This window comes from Eptesicus fuscus, chromosome 22 (assembly GCF_027574615.1).
Source record: "Eptesicus fuscus isolate TK198812 chromosome 22, DD_ASM_mEF_20220401, whole genome shotgun sequence".
In the NCBI taxonomy this organism is placed as follows: Eukaryota; Metazoa; Chordata; class Mammalia; order Chiroptera; family Vespertilionidae; genus Eptesicus; species Eptesicus fuscus.
This window is the reverse complement of record NC_072494.1, coordinates 34,377,077-34,397,094: the sequence shown is the minus strand read 5'-3', so window position 1 is coordinate 34,397,094 and position 20,018 is coordinate 34,377,077. Positions and strand designations below refer to the sequence as shown.

Here is a 20,018-nt window from a genome sequence, read left to right as displayed (position 1 = left end):
CCCCAGATTGCCAAGGGCCTTCTTGGCCTCATTTATTTCTGCAGGAAATGAAACAATTTTCTCCCCGGAGAGTTCCCTGCTGCAAAAGTGCCTGGACAACCTCAATGGAGAGAACATGCTCGTTGTCATTGGGTCTCTGGTCTCAGCTGTTCATAGAAGGTAGCAATAAATATTAATAAATAAAAACAAAATAAGTTCCCTCCAGGGTAGCAACTCCCGAATCCTCCCATGGCGGATTTTTGGCACCTGTAGGTAACCAGAAGAAGCAGGGAGAAGAGAGTAGGTGGAAGAATCTGATGCTTTCAGGAAGAAACCTCCTTCCAAGTATGGAGGTGACTTTTACCACTTGTGATTTTTGCCTGGAGGCTGATCTTTCCTGGATATAGGTTTTCCTTGATGTCAAAAGGGCAGGAAGAAAAATTAAAATCAATGCACATAATAATTTCCCACATTTATTAGGCTGTTGCTGTGCATTAGGTATTGTGCTGTGCTAGGCATGTTCATCCACCATGTCATTTCATCTTCATTTCAACTTCAAAAGGTAGATGCTGTTAATATCCAAATTTTACAGGAGGTTAAGTAACTTGCCCAAGATCATGTAGCTAGAAGGTGGCAGAGCAGAGATTTCAATTTAGGCGCCATGACGGCAAACTTGCCACGTACCAGTATGATGCCAGTCAGCCTCTACTTCGGAGAAAATCCTAAGTAGGAAACATGAAACACTCAGATAATTGGCGGGTCTAATTCTAACCATTAGATTCATCCTTTCCCATCTCATTTCTGTCTTGTCACTATGCATATCTTTCATAACAAGGTGACACATGGCTTTCATCGTTTCTCTTTCTATGATCAGAGTTGGGTAGGAATTGAGAAGTGCAATGATCCTGGAGCCAAGGTAGAGAAGAGGTGGGGCAGGACTGGTGAGGAGGAAGGAGGCTTGAGGAACCCTGGAGAAATCCAGTACCCCGTCAGCAGGATATGGATGGCAGAGCTGATTGAGCATTTAAGGGCAATGACCTCTCTTCATGATGTGTCGTTCAAACCTGTATGATGTCACAATACTAATGAAAGAGGAAGGGCACCTCCTACTCAGGAGTTCAGTGCAACCCGAGTTACACCCATGGATGAAGTCACTGAAGTTGATCCAGCTTCATAGGTGTGTAATGTGAACATTTGCTAAAAAAGTAAAAATAAAAAATGAATGGGCTTGTGAGGATTAACCTCAAAGGGATAGCAGGCACAGTCTTGTTTGTGAATTGACCGTGTTTTTCAGTTTATAATAAAATCGAAATAGTGGAGAAGAGCTCCTGTCTTTTACCAGGTAGCCACAGGGACATAGACAACGAGATCTTTCTGTTCCTCTTTCCTTTTAGACATCTTTTTGAAAAGTATGAAATATTTCAGCTAATTGAAATGTACCTATCGCCCAGTTCAAGAACCGGAACAGGAACATTACAGTTGAAGTTACTTACAAGCGTCGCCCCTCCCTCCTCTCCTGCCTCCTCAAAACATACATACACCCAGGCTGAAATAAATCACCATCATGCATGTCATGTTTTTTATCCTCTATGTCTTTAAATGTTTTACCCTGGAATCTTTCTTGTTTTTCTCTGCTCTCTTGGAAAAATACCAACTCTCTAAGGTTCCAACAGAATTGGGAAGGAGGCCTGGTCTAGAGGGAAGAGAGGACACCAAAACCCAGACATATCTGAGAGACTAAGCTCCCTGATTGATGCAGGTCATCTTTGGAGGAGGAGTGTGGCATGTGTGTCATTGCTCTTTGTGTATGAATTCCTGTTTGATGACTTGACTCCATGCAGACTAATTACAGTCCAGCTCACCTGACTCATCTGTGTCCTCACTCCTCCATCCTGGCATGCTGTTGTGGGGCAGTCATCTCCTTGACTGTCAGAGACTAGTTTACTATTTCCTTTCTCAGTACAGCCTCCCAGCGAGGCATCTCACTTCCTCACTCAAGCACACTTCTATACACACACACACACACACACACACACACACCCCTTCAAAATTGAAATATACCACAGACAGTCATTGGATAATCTTTCCTCTTTGGACACCTTTTACTGGCAAACTCTGAAAAATATTCGTGGGCCTCCATTCTAACCATTCACGATACTTGTTCACTCACATTATAGTCACATTCTACCAGTGTCTCTTTCTTCTTTTCCTCTCTAAAGAAAAAAGGAAGTTACTTTGAACATGTATTATCACCATCCCTAAGAAATGCTGGGTGCCCACTATGTTCATGGTATTGGGCAGGCTACAGTGTGCTGAGTATATTTCTGAACATATTTCTAACATGTTCAGAGGAGGAAAGGTTTTATTCCTCAAGAGCTTGCTTTAGCCCAGCCAGTGTGGCTCAGTGGTTGAGCATCAACCTATGAACCAGGAGGTCACAGTTCAAGTCCTGGTCAGGACACATGCCCAGGATGTGGGCTGGATTCCCAGTAGGGGGTGTGCAGGAGGCAGCTGATCAATGATTCTCTCTCATCATTGATGTTTCTACTTCTCCTTCTCCTTTCCTCTCTGAAATCAATAAAAATATTAAAAAGGGCTTTCTTTAAAGATAAAACAGCTAGGGAAGGATTTGGATAAAGGTGATCCAAATTTGGAATTGATAGGCCAGATTAAGATGAATTAGATCACTAAAGTTCTCACCAAAGTGATATCAGTGTTAATCCTAATATAGTTAGATGGAAATTAAAGGGTGTATTAACTGGATTTGAATGAAGGAGTCCTGAAATTGCTTAACCATTAAGTAGTTCCTGGGAGCAGATTTTTTTCTTTTTTTTTTTTTTGGGAGCAGTGTTACTTGGGCCCACCTATCATGGACATTTAGAGGATTCAGTAGTTCTTTTCCTCCAAGTGTTAATGAAAGTTTGAGGCCTGAGGTCATCTATTAGCATCAGAGAGTTTGTAAGAAACACCAAATCTTAATGTGTTCAAAATTTAACTCATCTGACCCCTGCCTCTCTCCTCTATCCGCATGCCAACTAACAGCATCACTATACCTAATCTCTCCCAGACTCAACACCTCCCAGCAATCCTCCCATGTTCCCATGAGATTGCGCTCATATCTCTTTTTAGCTCCTCATCCTCCCTACTCTGACTCAGGATTTTACTACATGTAGAATCATAGGTTATTAAATGTAAAAGAAACTACAGAAATTCCTTGTTTTATATCGTCCATTTTATAGATGCACATCTTTCATTCCTCTCAAAATGCTTTGATGTATTTTCATAGCATTCAAGATGAAATTCTAAGTCCCCATATGACATAAAAAGACCTTCATGAGCTGGCATCTCCTATCACATACTCATCTAGTATATTCTTTACTATAGTCATATTCATATTTATGAAACTGCCATGTTTTCATGCTTCTGGGCCTTTGCACATGCTGTGACCTTTCCTTGGACCTGTTCCCACCCTATTCTCCAGGATTAGGCTTATACTTACTTCAAGGTTCAGCTTACTAGTAAGTACCACTTTCTTTTGGAATAGGATGGTATTGGGCATGCTACACTATAATCTCTTAACACTACATATATATATATATATTTAATTCACTAGAATGTAACTGTTTTCTTTCTCTTCTTGTAAAATTTAAATTTGCAAAGGGCATGAGATTTTTCTGTGAATAACTCTTCTATTCTATTACGATATTACTAGAGGCCTGGTGCATGAAATTCATGCACTCGGGGCAGGGGCGGGGAAGAGGGGTGTCCCTCAGCCCAGCCTGTGCCCTCTCGCAGTCCAGGAGCCCTTGGATGTCAGGGGAGCAGGCCTAAGCCAGCAGTCGGACATCCTTAGCGCTGCCACAGAGGCAGCTCACCAGCTGTAAGCCCAGCTTCTGGCTGATCAGCGCTCCCCCTGTGGGAGCACACGGACCACCAGGGGGCAGCTCCTGCATTGAGTGTCTGCCCCCTGGTGTTCAGTGTGCATCATAGCAACTGGTTGCTCCATCGTTCGGTTGATTTGCATATTAGCCTTTTATTTTATAGGATATATTAATGACAAGACTGATTAGGAACTTTTTGGCAATTGAAATCCTTTAAGAAAATTGCCCTAAAAATTCATATTTTAGATCATGTTAGTAGATTATCTACTGCTACAATTTTGCTTACTGTTTTTTCCCTTAATTTTGTCTTTTGACATACTATTAAACTGTAAATCGCTCTTAGAAGTAGTAGGCACTGGCTCTGAAAACAATCAGGATTGTTTTCAGAAGTTTTTGACCTTTTAATGTCATGAATATACCTGTGTCTGAGGTACTATGAAGGCCCCAGATAATGATGGTTTATATTACAATGATTTAAAACACCCAGCAATAGGTTGACCTATTTTCTTTTTCTTAAAATGCTTCTAACATTCTTTATGTTATTTACTTATAATTATGGATATCTCAAGTTATTTAATAAATAAGAAATATTAGGTTTAATAGTATTTACAAAGAACTGTAAATGTAGCAAATATTCAATACTGGAAAATTCCAGTGAACATTACTGAATAATATTTAGATCTCCTACCAAGCTCCTACCAGCTCTACACAGAACTTTTGTTGAAACTGCAAATTTAAGAATTTTGCTTCTCAAACTTATTTCTTGGAACATTCTTCATAGAATTTGCATTAAATATACTATAATTTATTAATACTTATTCATTGTTAGCAATAGACATTGCCATGAAATACACACTTGTGATAATAGTTATAAGCAAGAAATTGATTACACTGTTACCACCTCTCTCCTAGCTGTAAATGCCAACCTCCCAGGATGTCAGCTTTCACCTTCTACTCCACATACCAGCGGAAATTCCCTACTCTTCCTTTAGATTGGTTATCATTGGGTTCCTTCAAACCACCAACATTTCTTGTTAATCATACAACAAGCAGATTGGCACTACTATGAATTCATAAATAACAACCTCCAATAATAACCTTGCACCCTTTTTGCTCTCTTCATTTTCAGATAACAATTTTACCACAGAATTTGAAAAATTTGGTAAGAAAAACAGCAGCTCAGAGGCAGTAATTCCATCTTCCAATCAAATTTACAGACATATCTTCCTTTGAACCCACTTTCTTCTTTTCTTTTGGCACAACAAAGAAAATGTCTTTCCTATAACCCCACTATCCACATGTGCTCTGGATCTATCTCATGAACTCTATCCCTGCAATCCTCTCTTTTACTCATTAGTGGGCCTTGCTGTTAAAATAATGGGGCTAGTTGTCTGTGGATTTCACTGTAGAATGATTTTTTGGGGGCCATTTGGTTAGAAAATTTTTTATGTCAATATCTTTAGTTATTTTGTTTGTTTGTTTTTTGGCCTGGATGGAATCCTCAGAGAAGATTTCTCAGAGAAGAGTATTTCAAAATTCTGCCTGAAGGACATAATTCTCGCAGCTAGCATTTTCAGAGCTTCGTATGAGAAGGTTGTTGGTCTCAACATCTGGTATGTAAAATAGCACTTCATTCCTTAGTTTTAGACAGAGAGCCTCTGTTTCACACTCTCCTGGGAGGAAATGTAGTAATCTTTTAGCTGCTCAGAGTGGAAGAGGAAACCTGAGAGGCTAACTTCTTTAACCAGACTCTCTACCCATCCTCCTGATTTTTCCCACCCCTGTTTCCAGAGGCGCTAATATCACCAATTCTTGAGTTTTGGGGAGAATCCCCGGAAAAAATAGGGTTGCTGGCTTAGGATTCAGTTTTTTTTGAAATCTGTTAGGTTAGCCACCATTCATCTACTGCTGGCTAGCTTCCAAAATTTTGTTGGTATTATTTACCTCACTATCTGTTTGTCCTGTAGAGTTTATGCATTTCAAAATCCCATTGCAGATTTGGGAGAGTGCAGATCAATGAATATGTTTAGCCTGCTATATCTTTAACCAGATACCCTATTTACTCCAACCTACACCCATCTGGCTTCTTTTTCCACTACTGCCTGAAATAGCTTAAGTTCATCCATCAACTCCAAGTTACCAAATTCTACAGACTCTTCCAATCCTTCTCTAACTTGATTCTTTTCATAACATCCAACAGAACAGTTGGCCACATTCTGTTCCTTAAGCAACTATTTTCTCTTGGATTCATAACATGTCATGTTTATGCATCTCTAAACTCTTCTTTGGCGGCTTTTCCTTCTTTAACCGCCTTAAAAATGCTCTCTTTTTCCTTTATCTGACTTCCAAATGTTGGGAGTTGGGTTGTGTGAAAGAAAGGAGCCACACGCTAACCTGACAAGCTCAGGGGAGGCCTGCGTGGCCGTCTTGCAAACTCAGAGACCTGAAATAACCACAAAGGATGGTTTGAAAATTAAATATTTAACTACAAACAGGTTATAGTGGGCAGTCATGTCCTAGTCCGATATCTTCCCTGACAAAGATCAACTTAGATCTTTTTTTCCTGAGCCCATTTGCCTTTTTGCCTCTAAGATAACATATCTGTGAGATGTCTGTGAGATGTCTGGGTAACTTGTAACTTCCTTTTTACCCCGGACCCCTCAGGGCACAACAAATGGCACCGGGACATTCCTTCATTGTTATTGTTATCGAGTTAATTGTCAACTGTTAATTACGTTAAAGTATCCTGTATCTATCTCTGTAAGAGAAGCACATGTCCATCATTTCACTTTTCACCCAATCCCAGAGGTTTCCCCGCTTTGCTTTGTCCCACCTCCCTAATCTGTCACCAATGGATTTCATGTAACTCACCTACGTCCCTTTTCTTTGATTTCAAGGTATAAATATAGATGTAACCCTGCATTCTCCGGAGCATTATCTCAATTCATTGAGGTTCTGCTTCCCGGCATATGTCGACAATTTGGCTCAAATAAACTCACAAAATTCTTTACAGGTTTCAATGGTTTTTTTTCGTTAACAGTTGCTAGCCTTCCTCTCATAATACAGTCTCTCTAGTTGACCTCTTCCATCCACATAACTTTTAACTATTTGTAGGTAGGTCAACAAGTCCAAATGTAGATCTTTTATGTTTAGACATTTTAAACTTTAAACCTATAGTTGCCATCTTCTTTTAGGTGAGTCACAAATATCTCAAACGTAGTATGTTCAAATTATTATTTTCTTTATTCCTCCCAAATAGTCTCTCCTTTCATTTTCCGTGGGTCAATAAAGGTCACTTTCCTCCACCAATTGTTTGAGTAAAAACCCTGAGAAACACTCTAGATGCTTCCCTCTCTATTACTCCCCAGTGTCATCAGGTCCTGGAGATCCTATCTCCAAAATATATTTAAATCATCTTCTTTTGAGATTTACCTAGTCCAAGCCATCATCCATTTATTGGCTCTTCATCCTTGAGGAAGTTATCAAACTTCTCTAATCCTCAGTAACTGTATCTACAAAATAGAGATGATAATAGTATGTCTCATAAAGTTACTGTGAAGATTATATAACGCATGAGAAATGTTCAGTACCTTGTAAGCACTCAACAAATGCTATTATAATTATTACCATCATCACTTACAGATTACTGCAGGAGCCTCCTCCTAGCTAGTAATCCACTTTTACTCTTGTCCCCTTCAATTCTTTCCCCGTAGAGCAGTTAAAACAACTTGGAGAAAGGTAAGTCTAATGCTTTCCTTAAAATGCTTTAATATCCTCCCAATGCTCTTAGGACAACTTTATTCTTAAATGACACATTGACTTCATTTGTTTAAATGTCCCTTCATTCAAATATATATTGAACATCTACTATGTGTCCAGTACTTTGTTCAGTGTTGGGAGTAAAATGGTTCTGAGAGAAAAATAGTCCCTGCTCTTATGAACAAACTATGTAGGGACACAAATATAAAGTAAATAAGCAAATAGAATGTGATAAATATGAATTACAGTAAATGCTTAATATAGCCTATAGATGTTGCAAATCTGGATCCTTGATTGCTTCTAAAACTTCATCTCACATCCCTCTTTCCCTGTTACCACAGTATGGCCTGCAAAATATTTCATTTTCCCTTGCAATATAGTGTCTTCAAATGCTATACTCCCTACTTAAAATGCCCTTTTTACTCTTCAACTAACTTCTATTTATGCTTCAGGTTTCAGCTTAAATATCACTTTCTCAAAAAGGCTTTCCAAGATTCACCACTTTTATAGACTATCCGATCCCATTATTCTCTTCATGGCACTTGTATTTCTATTTTTATAGCATTACTTATGTTCCCCCCCCCATTGTGGTATACTTAACACCACAATGTATACCCAGGACGTAATGCAGTTCCTGAAACATTAATATTCAAAAATGCTTATTGAGCGATTAACCTTGTAATCCTGAAGTATTTTATACCATTTCTTACAAGAAGCAGAAGCTCAATATGGGTTTGTTAAAGAAAACTGCTTAACAGTTTATCTGAGATATAGTATGACTTTAGCTGTTTCTAGCCAAATCCAAGATCATTTTCTAAGTCTTCAATATTAGAGAGTAAGAGTAAGAATATAAGGCTGAATATTAAAGGATGGACCTAATGGAAAGGATTATTTTGGCAGAAAGTCAACATAATTCAGTCTGTTCATTGGTTTTGTAGGTTTAAAACTTGATTTAGTTTACTCCATAATAAAGTTTTGGGAAAATTAACTCTTCCAATAAAATTATTAAGAGAAAGATGAATCAATTAGGGATGGATAATTTTGTGAAATATCCCAAATAATAGACTCTAAAAAATTATACTTATTCCAAGATAAATGACACATTTTCTATTTAATTTGATATAAATATCCAACAGGATTGAAATAAACGGTGCTATAAATTTTCGTGGTTATTTGATAAAGTGCTTCTTCCTTCTGGACAGTTCTAAAAAAACACTAATTCTTACTATCCCTCCTCCCCCCACTGTTGATAGAAAAAGTGTGTTATTAAATAATGTGCTTCATACCTATTACTTCCATGCCTAAGATTATATCTTTTTAAACAAATGTTATGGTATTTGTTTCTTGATTATCATAAGAAACAGGGACTTCCATTTCCAGTCATTCTGGACTAGGACTTGTGACACACTCTTCTCCTGAAGCAATGGAGAGCCGGAAATACAGTAAAGAGTTTGAACACCTGCCAGGCTTGGATCAGAATGAGGACAGAGGTCGGATGAACATTTGGGGCCACTTTTTCCCTGTAGACATTCTTCTATTCCAGAATCGGTGGCTGAGATACTGAAGGGTGCTTCTGGCAGCTTCACAGAAGCAGGGGATCAGGGATTGAATTCCCGGTTCCACCAATGTGGTTCCTAGAGAACCACACTCCCTGTAAGTTGGTACCTTAAAGAGTTGCACCCCAGGAGTGAGCATGAACTCTTCCAAAACTGGGGAGGGGACTAGCTGTGTTGGACTTACTAAGTTATAGTAATGCCTATCTACTCTGTTCTATGAGCCAGTTAAGGGGTTATCAGGAATAATTTTGTCTATATTTTGTATTTAACATCAGCATTTGTTTTGAACTTGACACCTGGGTAAGCTTTAACTTCAAATGAACAACTCTTAGCCTACTGCAATTAAAGAGGGGCCATCTTTAGGGTTTTAGAACATGGCCAAGTCACCGTGACATCTGCTCTACTATCTTAAGATTCAGTAATGAAGCCCTTCATTTGAATACAAGAAATGCCATGGGAGTAAGATCAGAAAACTCTTCTTGGTGTACAGAAGGAATTTCAGAAGTACAGAGAGGTAGAGAAGCAGTTAAGAGAGAGGCGGTTACTAAAGCAAAGAGGGAATTCTTGATTCAAAAACGCCTCACACAGAGAGAAATTAGGAAAGTTTTAGGAAGCTTAGGGAAATATGTTCATAATAAGCTGGCAATTATTTCATCTGATAACGACCCTCAAAATCTATAAACAAGAGACAAAGACAATTCAAGTCAAAACAAATTTTTAAAGTAGAAAAAAGTATTTGAGATGCCTGCTTTTCTATTCTTGAATCTCTCATTATAGGCTTAGATATAAATAAGCATAGTATATACTACTACCAAATATAGGAGTCCTGATTTGCAGCCTCTACTGTACTCCTTTCCAAACACTAATGGGATGGTAAAGAGGAGAAAAAGGGAAAAAAAGAGCTTCCCCTTCTCCCAGGGAAGTTCTTTTTGTAATATCCATTCATTTCATAACTAACATTTGACACAAAATTTTCAATATGTCAGGGTCTTAATGATTTCTCGATTTTTTTTAATTTTATTGATTTTTTACAGAGAGGAAGGGAGAGGGAGAGTTAGAAATATCGATGAGAGAGAAACATCCATCAGTTGCCTCCTGCACACCCCCTACTGGGGATGTGCCCGCAACCAAGGTACAAGCCCTTGACCGGAATCAAACCTGGGACCCTTGAGTCCACAGGCCAATGCTCTATCCACTGAGCCAAACCTGTCAGGGCTAGATTTGTTTCTTATAATGTAGGAGGCTATATCATACTTGAGCTTTAATATTAAAGCATTTCTTTTCATTTGTTTTAGGTAAATTTTATTTTGCAATATTCACCCCTTATTGGTCCGTGTTCTTTCTTCTAGAACCTCAGAGAATAGATCTGATTCATCTTTCACATACTTCTCCAAATTTGAAGTTAGCCATCATGTCGATTTGAAATCCATTTTCTCTTGTCCAGGTAAATGTTCCCAGTTCCTTCAACTATCACTTAACAGTTGTCAAACTTTATAGTTTTCATTATGTCTTACAAGTAAAAACCTTATCCAAACTTCTAATGCAATGTGACTAAAGCAGGGTACGTCAATACTATTGCTTCCTTCTTTCTAGATCTTGTAACTATTAAAATGCAATTATTTCTGCAGCCCAATTCATATCACCCTGTTGGGGATCAGAATCACAGTTAAGTAATATTGTTATTTCTTTGTCAAATCTACTATAAATCCAGGTTCTCCCCATGCTGGACTCGTGTAATAGATTGTTTTAGAACTGAAGATCAGGATTTCACATTTATGAGTATACAATCTTAGGGTTTTCAGCCTGCTGTGATTTTTGAATTGCCATTCATTGACTATCCATCTTTGCTGGGTTTATAGTCTTCATAAATGTAGTAACTGTATTTAACTAGTGCATGAAAGTAAATTGCATGAGGCCAAGAACACAGGACTGATGTAAGCCATCAGAGTTCTCTCCAAGTTGATAGATTTAAACAACCATGGTTATACTTGTGGTTCTCCAACTTTATCATGAACCAGAATCACCTGGAGGGCTTGTTAAACCAGGTTGCTGACCTCATTTCTTTCGGAGAATCTGAATTTCTAACAAGTTCCCGGGTAATGTGATGAATACATTTTGGGTACCGTTATTGTTCAACCAGCTGCCATTGCACACACCATGAGATTTCTTACAGACCTTTACATATGAGGTTTGTCTGGAGTTATAATGACTACAAAGATAGTTTGTCCTGGTGCGCAAATTAATTAATTACATTATTGTTCCATTTCCATAATTTTAAAGCTTTCAATGAGAAGGATAAATGGTTCAATTTAGTTAGAGTCTAAACTGGCCAAGTCTAGTAACTCCAGTGTTGTTTCAAATAAATGTTTAAATGTCAATATTGTCAAAGATTAAGTAAATTCTCCAGGAGAGATGTTGGAAGTTCCAAATAGATCTAAGTTCACACAGCTCTCCTTTATAAACTAAGGGAATATTCAGCCTTCACAACTGGACAATTTGTCAGCAACAGATGTTGAAATACAACTCTCAGGAGCTGACTGCACAACAGAAAAGATGGAGTTAGGAAGGGAAATTTCAAATGCCCTCTGGTGTTACAAAGAAGAAATGTAGTTTCTCCTGCTGAAGTCATTAAGACTCCACCCACAGAGTGAGATGTGACAGGTTCTGGTACACAAGACAAAGCAGTAGTCTATTAGCTTTTGATAATGAATACTATGCAACTTGAATATAGCAGCTATTCACTGGCCCTCTTACCTCACCCCAAAATATGCTCAGACAACAATATTTTCACTTCATTTATTCCTTTAAAACAAGTCATTTCACACAGCATTTGCATATTTAAAATCATACACTTCATAAATAAAATCAATGCATCTTAATGACAATGGCAATATCACATAAGAATTGTACAAAATAAAATTGGACATCTCCCAGGTAGCAGCAGTGCACTAACTGAAAAAAAACAAACTGACAAACAGACCAAAGAACATTTTTAAAACCACAAAGCACTGTCCATTTTCATTAAGAAAAATATTTTTAATAAGAAAAACAGAACTTTGTTCTGGTTTGCTCTTCCCTACTACTTTTTCAAGCTACGGTCTAAAGCTCTTGGTCTGACAGTCTTTGTGGTTTTCTTCTTGCTTCAGGTATTCCTCTTCTACTGCATTATACAGAAAATATATCCTGCTTGACAAGCTATCCATATTTATTTTGTATCTTAAGCTGAATTCAATACTTTTTAAAAGGAAGAATTATTTTGCTATGGAAATTGTATTTCCTGTAAACAACTTGAGTCCTGAATGGCACCAAGGTGAACTGGAAAACTGACGAGAGCTGGGTGCCCTGGTCCTTTTAAGTAACTTATGGGCTACAAACAGCTACATATCCCATATCAGTTATAAAGTCAGGCTTATGTTATCTTAGTAGACATTCTAAAGCTTTCTTAGGTTAATCTTCTTTTTTTGACCTACAACTTCACCAAATCATCCCTAAACTCTAGTTGCAGGTGTGTATTTTTAAAAACAAGTATAAAAAGGCATCATACCAAAATGCTTATATTCATGGTTTTATACTTTAATGACCAGCTTTTCAGTTATGACCCTGCTACATTCTATGCCAGGGGAGAAGGCTTAAGGTCACACAAAGGCATTGCTTGAAAATTTTCCCAAAAAGCATAATTCATGACTAGGAAAGCAGACATTTGAGGGTCTTTTCTGTTTAAGTGGTAGTTTATCCTCACACCCCTTTGTCCCTTCACTCTAAAACAGCATGGGAGGGCTATCAATCTCTTTAAGAGTCATATGAACCAAGTCCGAAATCAGCACCCCACAATTCAATTATCAATGTAATAATTTCTTCAAAGTCAAATATGCTAAGCACTATAAACACAATACCAGCCAATTTTTGCAGAAGAAAAAAATGTAAAACCCTTTCCTACAACCAGGAAAGTTTTACATTCTAAATTGGATGAAATGTGCTGAAATATTGTAACTTTTAGTTAAGAAAACATCTTTAGTTAGTAAATAGCTTATTCAAATCAAGTGTTTCACTGTAGTCTTAAAAATGTTGCTTATTACGTATGATACTTTTAAGGCCTCTGACTCAAAAATCAGCTCCCTTAAAATAAGTTTGCCTAGAAACAAAAGATGAGTTTTAAGAATCTAATCTTTTCAAAGTTGTTACAGTCATCTTTGTGCTATAAGAACAAATTTGAATACTGCACTGTACAATGAATGATAAAAGAACAATCACATTACAGAATTAACATTTTGAATGCTAGGGCACAGAGCATGCTCCTAATAGTTACTGAAATTGTGTGCTAATGTTATCAAAACACCAGAATGTTGTACCACTGGATACACTATACACTGATGGTAATTGTTAATTGTGAATAGCTGATTGTAAGCAGCTCAAGAATTATATTTTAATGTCTTTAAGATCCCTGGAGAGGGCTAACATGTAAACTTTTATTTCATATTTTTTAAAGTGCTGCAAATAATAACAAATGCCTATTTCAACACATGATAGAACATAAATCTTAACACATGGAAGTTTAGGAAGGCCATCTAATTCGTAAAGAAAAAAATTACTCTGCCGCTAATCTTGCATATTCCTCATTCTAATTTTTTTTTCCAAAAAAGACAGAGAAAACTATGTTTAGCTAGGGTAGCCTGCAACATCTATGTTTTAAAGCCTACATAGGATAAAAAGAATAGGCTTGGTAAGCAGATTAGGCATGGGCACTTAGGGGCATGTATAGATAATTCATTCCTGATTGATTTTGTGGGCACGTGAACTTCATGTAATAATCAAGTGGCATGACTACATTATTTTTTTCCAATAGGGTCAAGCTGACCAGCAGCCAAACTCTCAAGGGTACCACTTGACTGTACCCGTTTTTCATGCATTGGAAATAATTTAAAAAATCAACCACAGACATTAACAGAAGATGGTGTCTTAAGTGGCTATCACATCAAAAAATTACCAAGGATATAATTTTAGCTTCTGAAATCACTCTCTCTAGAAGTGCATCTTTATAGCCCTACACCTAATTTTTAAATCCAAAGAGTAAGGGAAAGAATAATGGAAAGGAGTGGGGGATGGGAAAGCACAATCTTCATTCAGCCACTAATGTAAACTATTTTCATTTTAATTAAAAAAATATGCTTGTATGGCAGTCAAAAACAATGACTAGGAAGAATGGTTTCATTCTGCTCAAGCACAAATTTAAGAAAAAGTTTCTTTCCACTGCAAGTACTAAATCCATAGGTTTTTAAATTCTCAAGATTAGAATTTACACATTAATAAAGTAATTTCAAGAGTTTAATAAGTGCAGTAACAAACTATAAATTCTGTGAGGCTCATAAACTTGAGTTTAGAATGAGTACAAGCTTAATTTTTAATCCTCAACAATTAAGTCAAATGCTGCCATCTTGAATTTTCCATGATCAGAACATTAAAGTCCTAGTGCTGAACTTCAGCAGCTGATCAATTTTAAAAAGCCATTAATGAGAGCAATGTCAGTTTCCCATTGGTGAATGGACAACTTAGACGACAGTAAACTAGAATAAAATAAGATCTCCTGAACAAACACTTGACACTTGCTATCAAAGCATAAGCTTAACTATACCAAAAAAAATTTTAAATGGAGGGGTTTAATTTTATAAAATATCAGGTTCTTTTTCTATTTGCTAACGTAACTCAATGTAGACAGAGTATACTCAATTTTAAAGTGACAGAAGTTTATGTTGGGAAACACATCAATAGATGCCCGGTACATTATAAGTTACTCAATAAATATTTGTTGCATGAATATACTTCTCTAAAATTCCAGTTAGTAAATGTCAAGTTTGGCTCCTGAAGTACCTAAGAAAGGAAGGAAAACAATTTGATGGATGTTACCCAGTAGTATACTCTTCACTTAGAATTTTAAATTTAGTATTTTCTGGGAAAAATAAGAGATACAAAAACCTTTTAGACTGGAGGACAGACAGGTACCAAGAGATTTTTCAATCATATTCATTTGTACACATTATGATTGCCAAACATTAATTATCACAAACTTACAAGTGCTATTTTTAAGGCTCAGTAAAATAGAAAATTAAACACTTTTAAGTTATACTGACCATAGCAACTTTTGCCTAAAGAGGCTATTCACATAAAAAGTACTAAAAAAAAGGTCATCTAATGATTTCCTGTATATTTTGTGACTTGTTCCTTAAAGGTACTTTTCCCCTACATTGCTTATATGTTCCCTAATTTAATATGGCTACCTCCACCAAGTGAAAGTGCTAAAAGTAAATCTCAATTGTGTAACATTTGTCAACAAGATATGGTGAAAAAGATTTTTAGTGCTTGCAAGTATACCATTAGTTTTCTAAGTGAGATACTTAATAAAAATGAGACCAAACTAACAAAACTTCACAACATTAAGCCTCTTCACATTATATGAGCTAATACACAACAAATTAAAATTTAGCATCCCTGATCGTCAGAAGATTCACGAAAAGAGGTAGAAAATTTTTTATCTGGAAGATCTCATAGTGAAGCTAAGTTTTAGAGGGTTTGCTTTAAGGATTAGGCCACCAAGCAAATGGCTATCCATCTAATATTAGGAAGAAGCTTATTCAGGTAAGGCAACAGTTTTAAAACTGTCATATTTTGGAAATGAAACTAACTCATTCACATTATTATCCCAATTACTTTAAAATTCTTCAAAAGTCCAAGTAAAAGATCAAGATCGTGGATAAGCAAAGTTATATTTTGCAGAAAGGTGAAATTATTAAAAGAGCATTAGTGGCAGGATAAGGCTAAGATAAAAACATAATATTTAGATAAGCAAAAACCTACCAAAAACCAAACCAAAGCATAATCATTAGCACTTTAGATCAAGATTTTTTTTAGGAGTTGGAGGAAGTGATCTTAACAAAAAGCTGAGGAAATTAAATCCCTTCAAATCTTTATGTAAAAAGGCAAAATTCAAGCATTCAAATTTCATGGTACTTCAGTTAAAAAAATACCCTGCTTAACTAAAAATTTATCCAATGTGACAAAGAATAAATAAGTTGCATTAAAACACGAGGCCAATGGTCTTTTAAAGCTTCAGTAAGCTGCTCAGGCACCTTTTCCCTCATACATTCTACTTCTCTACACTAAAAATCCTAAAATGGGCACCCGCAGTTTCTGTTTTTAGGTAACATTCTCCGGGAAAGACTCATCCCTATAAAAACTGCTTGTAATGTACTTGTAACTGGGTAAGTACACATTTATCAAGTCTACCAAATTGCAATATAAAATCAGTTTTGACAAGTCTGTGTATCTTCTTTTGAGGAATCAATTCATAATTTAGACACTATTAACTCAAGAGTTTTTAAAAGGACACATTACTGGAGACGCTGTGGTTTATGTCCAGTGGCCTCACATGAAGCCTTCCGCTTTACCCCAAACAGGCAGCTGTTTTCTTCTACAAGTTAATGCTGCTGGGTGCTAATTTACAACATGAAAACTCAATCTTCAAGTTAGTGTCAGTCGGTAGAAAGGACCACCTATTCTGTTACCCCAGCAGGAAGAGGGCATGTATCACCGCTGTAGACACATCTGTAAACTTGCACACTAATTTTAATCTTAACAAGGAATTTCAGTGCCTTCGTGGTTTTAAGTTAAAAGGATGATTCAAGCATTGTATCCTTTGTTCTTTAAGGTTACGAATAGCTTATTGGAAAACCCAGAACCTTCTGGATCTGTGAGGTAGTAGGCTTCAATCCTCATCATGCATAGATCACACTTCTCCGAAGTTGGTATGGCCTGTCTCCCTGGCATGTTCTCTTGCTTCTGCTTGTCCAGTTAATCCCTTTTGACATATCATGCATCTCAGGGTGAAGCGGTTTACATCAGTAAACTGTCTCTTTCTTTTAGCTTCATCTGCTAATTCCAGTGCTTGTACAAGAACAATATCATCATTAGAGGAGAAAATGGTCAGAGGAGGGGTGTCTGGGTCAGGAAAGTTACGTTGAAGCGGATCATAGTGGACACCATCATAAATAAGCAGGACCCTTTTGGAATATCCTGCGTCTTCCCCAAAACGGTCAATTCTTACTGTCTGTGTATCCACCACACATATTTCGCATTGATAAAATTTAGACAAAATCGATATTTCAATAGCTCCTCCCCAAGTGTCATCCCTTTTGATCCATTCACAGTACTCTTGATTTGTTTTTCCCAGTATCGCTTCGCTATAGAAATCTGGATCACTTGCTACAATTCGTGCTATGAGGCGTCTCATCTCAGGGGCACAAGCTGGATTCAAGACCCCTCCTTCAACAACATAGTACACACTGGTAAAGAGGCAAGAGTTGTCTGCTGGGACCACGGTTCTGGTAAGCACAGGCACAGTTTCCCTGCCATAAGGAGCACCATGTCTGGTAAATGCAGGTGAGGCGTGGGGCCTGGCTTGGTCTTCTTCAACGATCAGCATGTCGCCTGTTAAAAGGAAAACAAATCCAGAACTGCCAAGAAATTACACATGAAGCCAAGTCTGTTAATTACAAACAGAAGGAGTTAAAAGTATAAGCTGGGGTAACTAGGGGGAATACAGCTTTGCAAACAAGTGACCACCAGCTAAGACTGTTTGTTCACTGAATCTTCACAAAAGTTCGAGACAAACAAAGACCAAACATCTTAGGTTGCATCCCAGTTCTGTGAAGGGGTTAAGCACCTTCACAGTTTCTTGAAAAGGTACATTTCAAGAACAAAATGTCCTTATGCTTGCTCTCTGTATTTAAAACGCACACATCTTCCACAAGCTGTTTATCGCAGTCTAGACCGCTAGGGGGCTCTCCGCCTCCTGAAAGTTATCCAGCCTGTTAGCTGTTTACAAGATCCCAGATATAACAGAGGAAAGCTTTTTTTCATGATCAATATCGCTACTCCAGGTTTAATGCTGGGCAGAAATAGCTGCTGCTGTTTAGCACTTTGACAGGGCCTTTGGTGGATGTGTCAAAGCGAACTCTACAGTGAGGACACCTGCCAAAGGCGGTATGTATGAAGGTGATGGCAAGAACAAACCAGGGAAGCAGGAAAGAAAAGCATCTGCATCCTTCAGACCTGCTATCTTCTTTCAGGGATAGAGGGCGGAAGAACCATCAGGACCAGAGGAAAACAGGTCCTACTTCATGTATGCTTTTGTGGATGCCGAGGGAAAACAAAATGAATGAGACGTTTTCAAGACAAGACTAGAAAGCAGTTTGAGGAAGGGGGGACTCAGAAGGCTTTGAGCTCCTCGCAGGGGCTGGGACCTCCCTGTCTCTTTCAGCGTGTCCCGGCTTCCGTCCGAGTTCTCTGGGCTTCCATCTACCCCTTAGCCTGGTCCTCAAAGCCCCATGGCCGACCCACAGCCACCTCGCCTTTACTGGCTGTTCTCCCTCTCGCCCCTTGCAATCCTCCCAGGGCTCCCCCCAGGCCCCAGCCTCGATTCCCTTACCTGACTGGATGGGCAAATCCCCCAGCATGGCATCCCCATTGCTGAGGTCCAGGCACTCGGGTGGGTATCCAACGAGGATTCGCTGACAGTCGGGGGCGATCCCCGTGATGGCAGCAATTTGGCCCTGGAGTTCCCGCACCCGGGTCCGGCTGGACAACTCCTGCAAAACATAGGTGCCATCCTTGGCTTTGCAGCGGAGCCGCCACATCATGTCGGTCCGGCCACCCATGGGCCCGACAGTCGCGGGGCCAGCCTTGGTCCCGGCAGCAGGATGGCAGACGCCGCCGCCGCCGGGGCAGTCAGCCTCCGAGCGGACTCCAAAATGGCTACCCTTCGCCGGGCCAAACATCGCGAGAACTCGCTGGTGGCGACAGTTTTCGCGATATTTCGGTGCAGCTGCGTTTCGGCACTTGAAGAAGAGCGGGCTCTCTTAAAGCGACAACGAATCCCCCCACCCCACCCCTCCCGTCAGCAGCCGAAGGGTGAAGGTGTATCAGTATTTCTAAAGAACTAAAGGTCTTGCTACCTGTAGATCAAGTGAGGTGCCATCCCAATCGGCCGCATATATGCTCAAGGCGAGAGGGCGGGGAAGGAGTTCCTGAATCCAGTACATTGGAATGTGATCTTGCACTTACTGAGGTCGGAGATTATTAAATTGGGGCTTCCAAACTACACCGGCGGAGAGAGAATCATGGTTCAGAACGCAAATGAATGCCAAGAATGGTCAGTGAGTCAAAGGACCTGCCAAAAATAACCAGATACTCAGGAACAGACTCATGGCTGCAGCAAACATTGACTCATCGAGGTTAAAGGGATGACTGGCCTTTCCACCTGCAGGAGACTGTAACTTGAAAACGTCCATTGGCCACATCAGAAAGCTCAGTATGAGGTCAGACTCCTACTGTGCCTTTGCCCTCGGCCCCAGGGCAATTGCTACATCCAGGGAGGGGGTGGCAGCATGCGGAGAAGGAACGAAGAGGGACTTAATGTGTGTCACCCACATTCCAGTTCAGGCCCCGAGTATACACATATGAAGATGATTCCATCCCTGCCTTCAGGATAGCGAGTACTGTAATCAGAAGAGAGGGTGGGGTGTAAAGGACCCATAACCCCTGAATTTCACAGCAACGTGATAATGCTAGATTATGTGACCCCCTTTCAACCCTGTATCCCTAGAACCAATGGCTGTGTCAGTACTTGCCGAATGGATATATAGTCACAGAGGGCAACTATAATAGACTGGGAGTTGTAATAGGGCTTCAAAGGGAAATACCATTAGAGCTGTTTGAAGGAAGATTTTAACCCCCAGCTGAAGGAGAAATAAAGACATCTCTGAATTTACCTCTCTTGCAAGAAATCCATACT

General features: G+C 38.8%; 2 protein-coding genes and 1 long non-coding RNA gene across 5 annotated transcripts in view; 1 reads left to right on the top strand and 2 right to left on the bottom strand.

Annotated features, from left to right (window-relative positions):
• The window catches only part of C22H1orf116 (chromosome 22 C1orf116 homolog), a 30,517-nt gene extending 11,805 nt beyond the window's left edge, over positions 1-18,712 (bottom strand). For both annotated transcript variants that reach the window (XM_054711376.1, XM_054711375.1), the window contains exon 1: positions 18,654-18,712. In XM_054711376.1, the coding sequence (XP_054567351.1) occupies positions 18,654-18,692 (39 nt within the window). In that variant the 5' untranslated portion in view covers positions 18,693-18,712. The remainder of the gene's footprint in view (positions 1-18,653) is intronic.
• On the top strand, positions 997-17,480 carry LOC129147851 (uncharacterized). 2 transcript variants are annotated; one of them, XR_008555064.1, is made up of 3 exons: positions 997-1,156; positions 10,525-10,619; positions 17,397-17,480. It is a non-coding gene; the product is annotated as an uncharacterized LOC129147851 (long non-coding RNA). The 2 variants fall into 2 exon arrangements; XR_008555065.1 differs by lacking the exon at positions 997-1,156 and adding an exon at positions 5,392-5,473.
• Positions 16,775-19,118, bottom strand: YOD1 (YOD1 deubiquitinase). The gene is made up of 2 exons (XM_008154169.3): positions 18,654-19,118; positions 16,775-17,653 (listed from the first exon to the last, which is right to left on the bottom strand). Exons 1-2 carry the CDS (start codon positions 19,000-19,002, stop codon positions 16,953-16,955), a joined length of 1,050 nt encoding a protein of 349 aa, XP_008152391.1. The 5' UTR covers positions 19,003-19,118; the 3' UTR covers positions 16,775-16,952.
• Between the last annotated feature and the right edge of the window lie 900 nt (positions 19,119-20,018).

What these genes read in the sequence shown, in the direction of transcription:
- YOD1 (XM_008154169.3), bottom strand. Translation starts at nt 19,002, where the DNA reads ATGTTTGGCCCGGCGAAGGGTAGCCATTTTGGAGTCCGCTCGGAGGCT. An exon ending in GGATTTGCCCATCCAGTCAG is followed by an intron (nt 17,654 to 18,653) that starts GTAAGGGAATCG and finishes TCCTTTTAACAG; the next exon opens with GCGACATGCTGATCGTTGAA.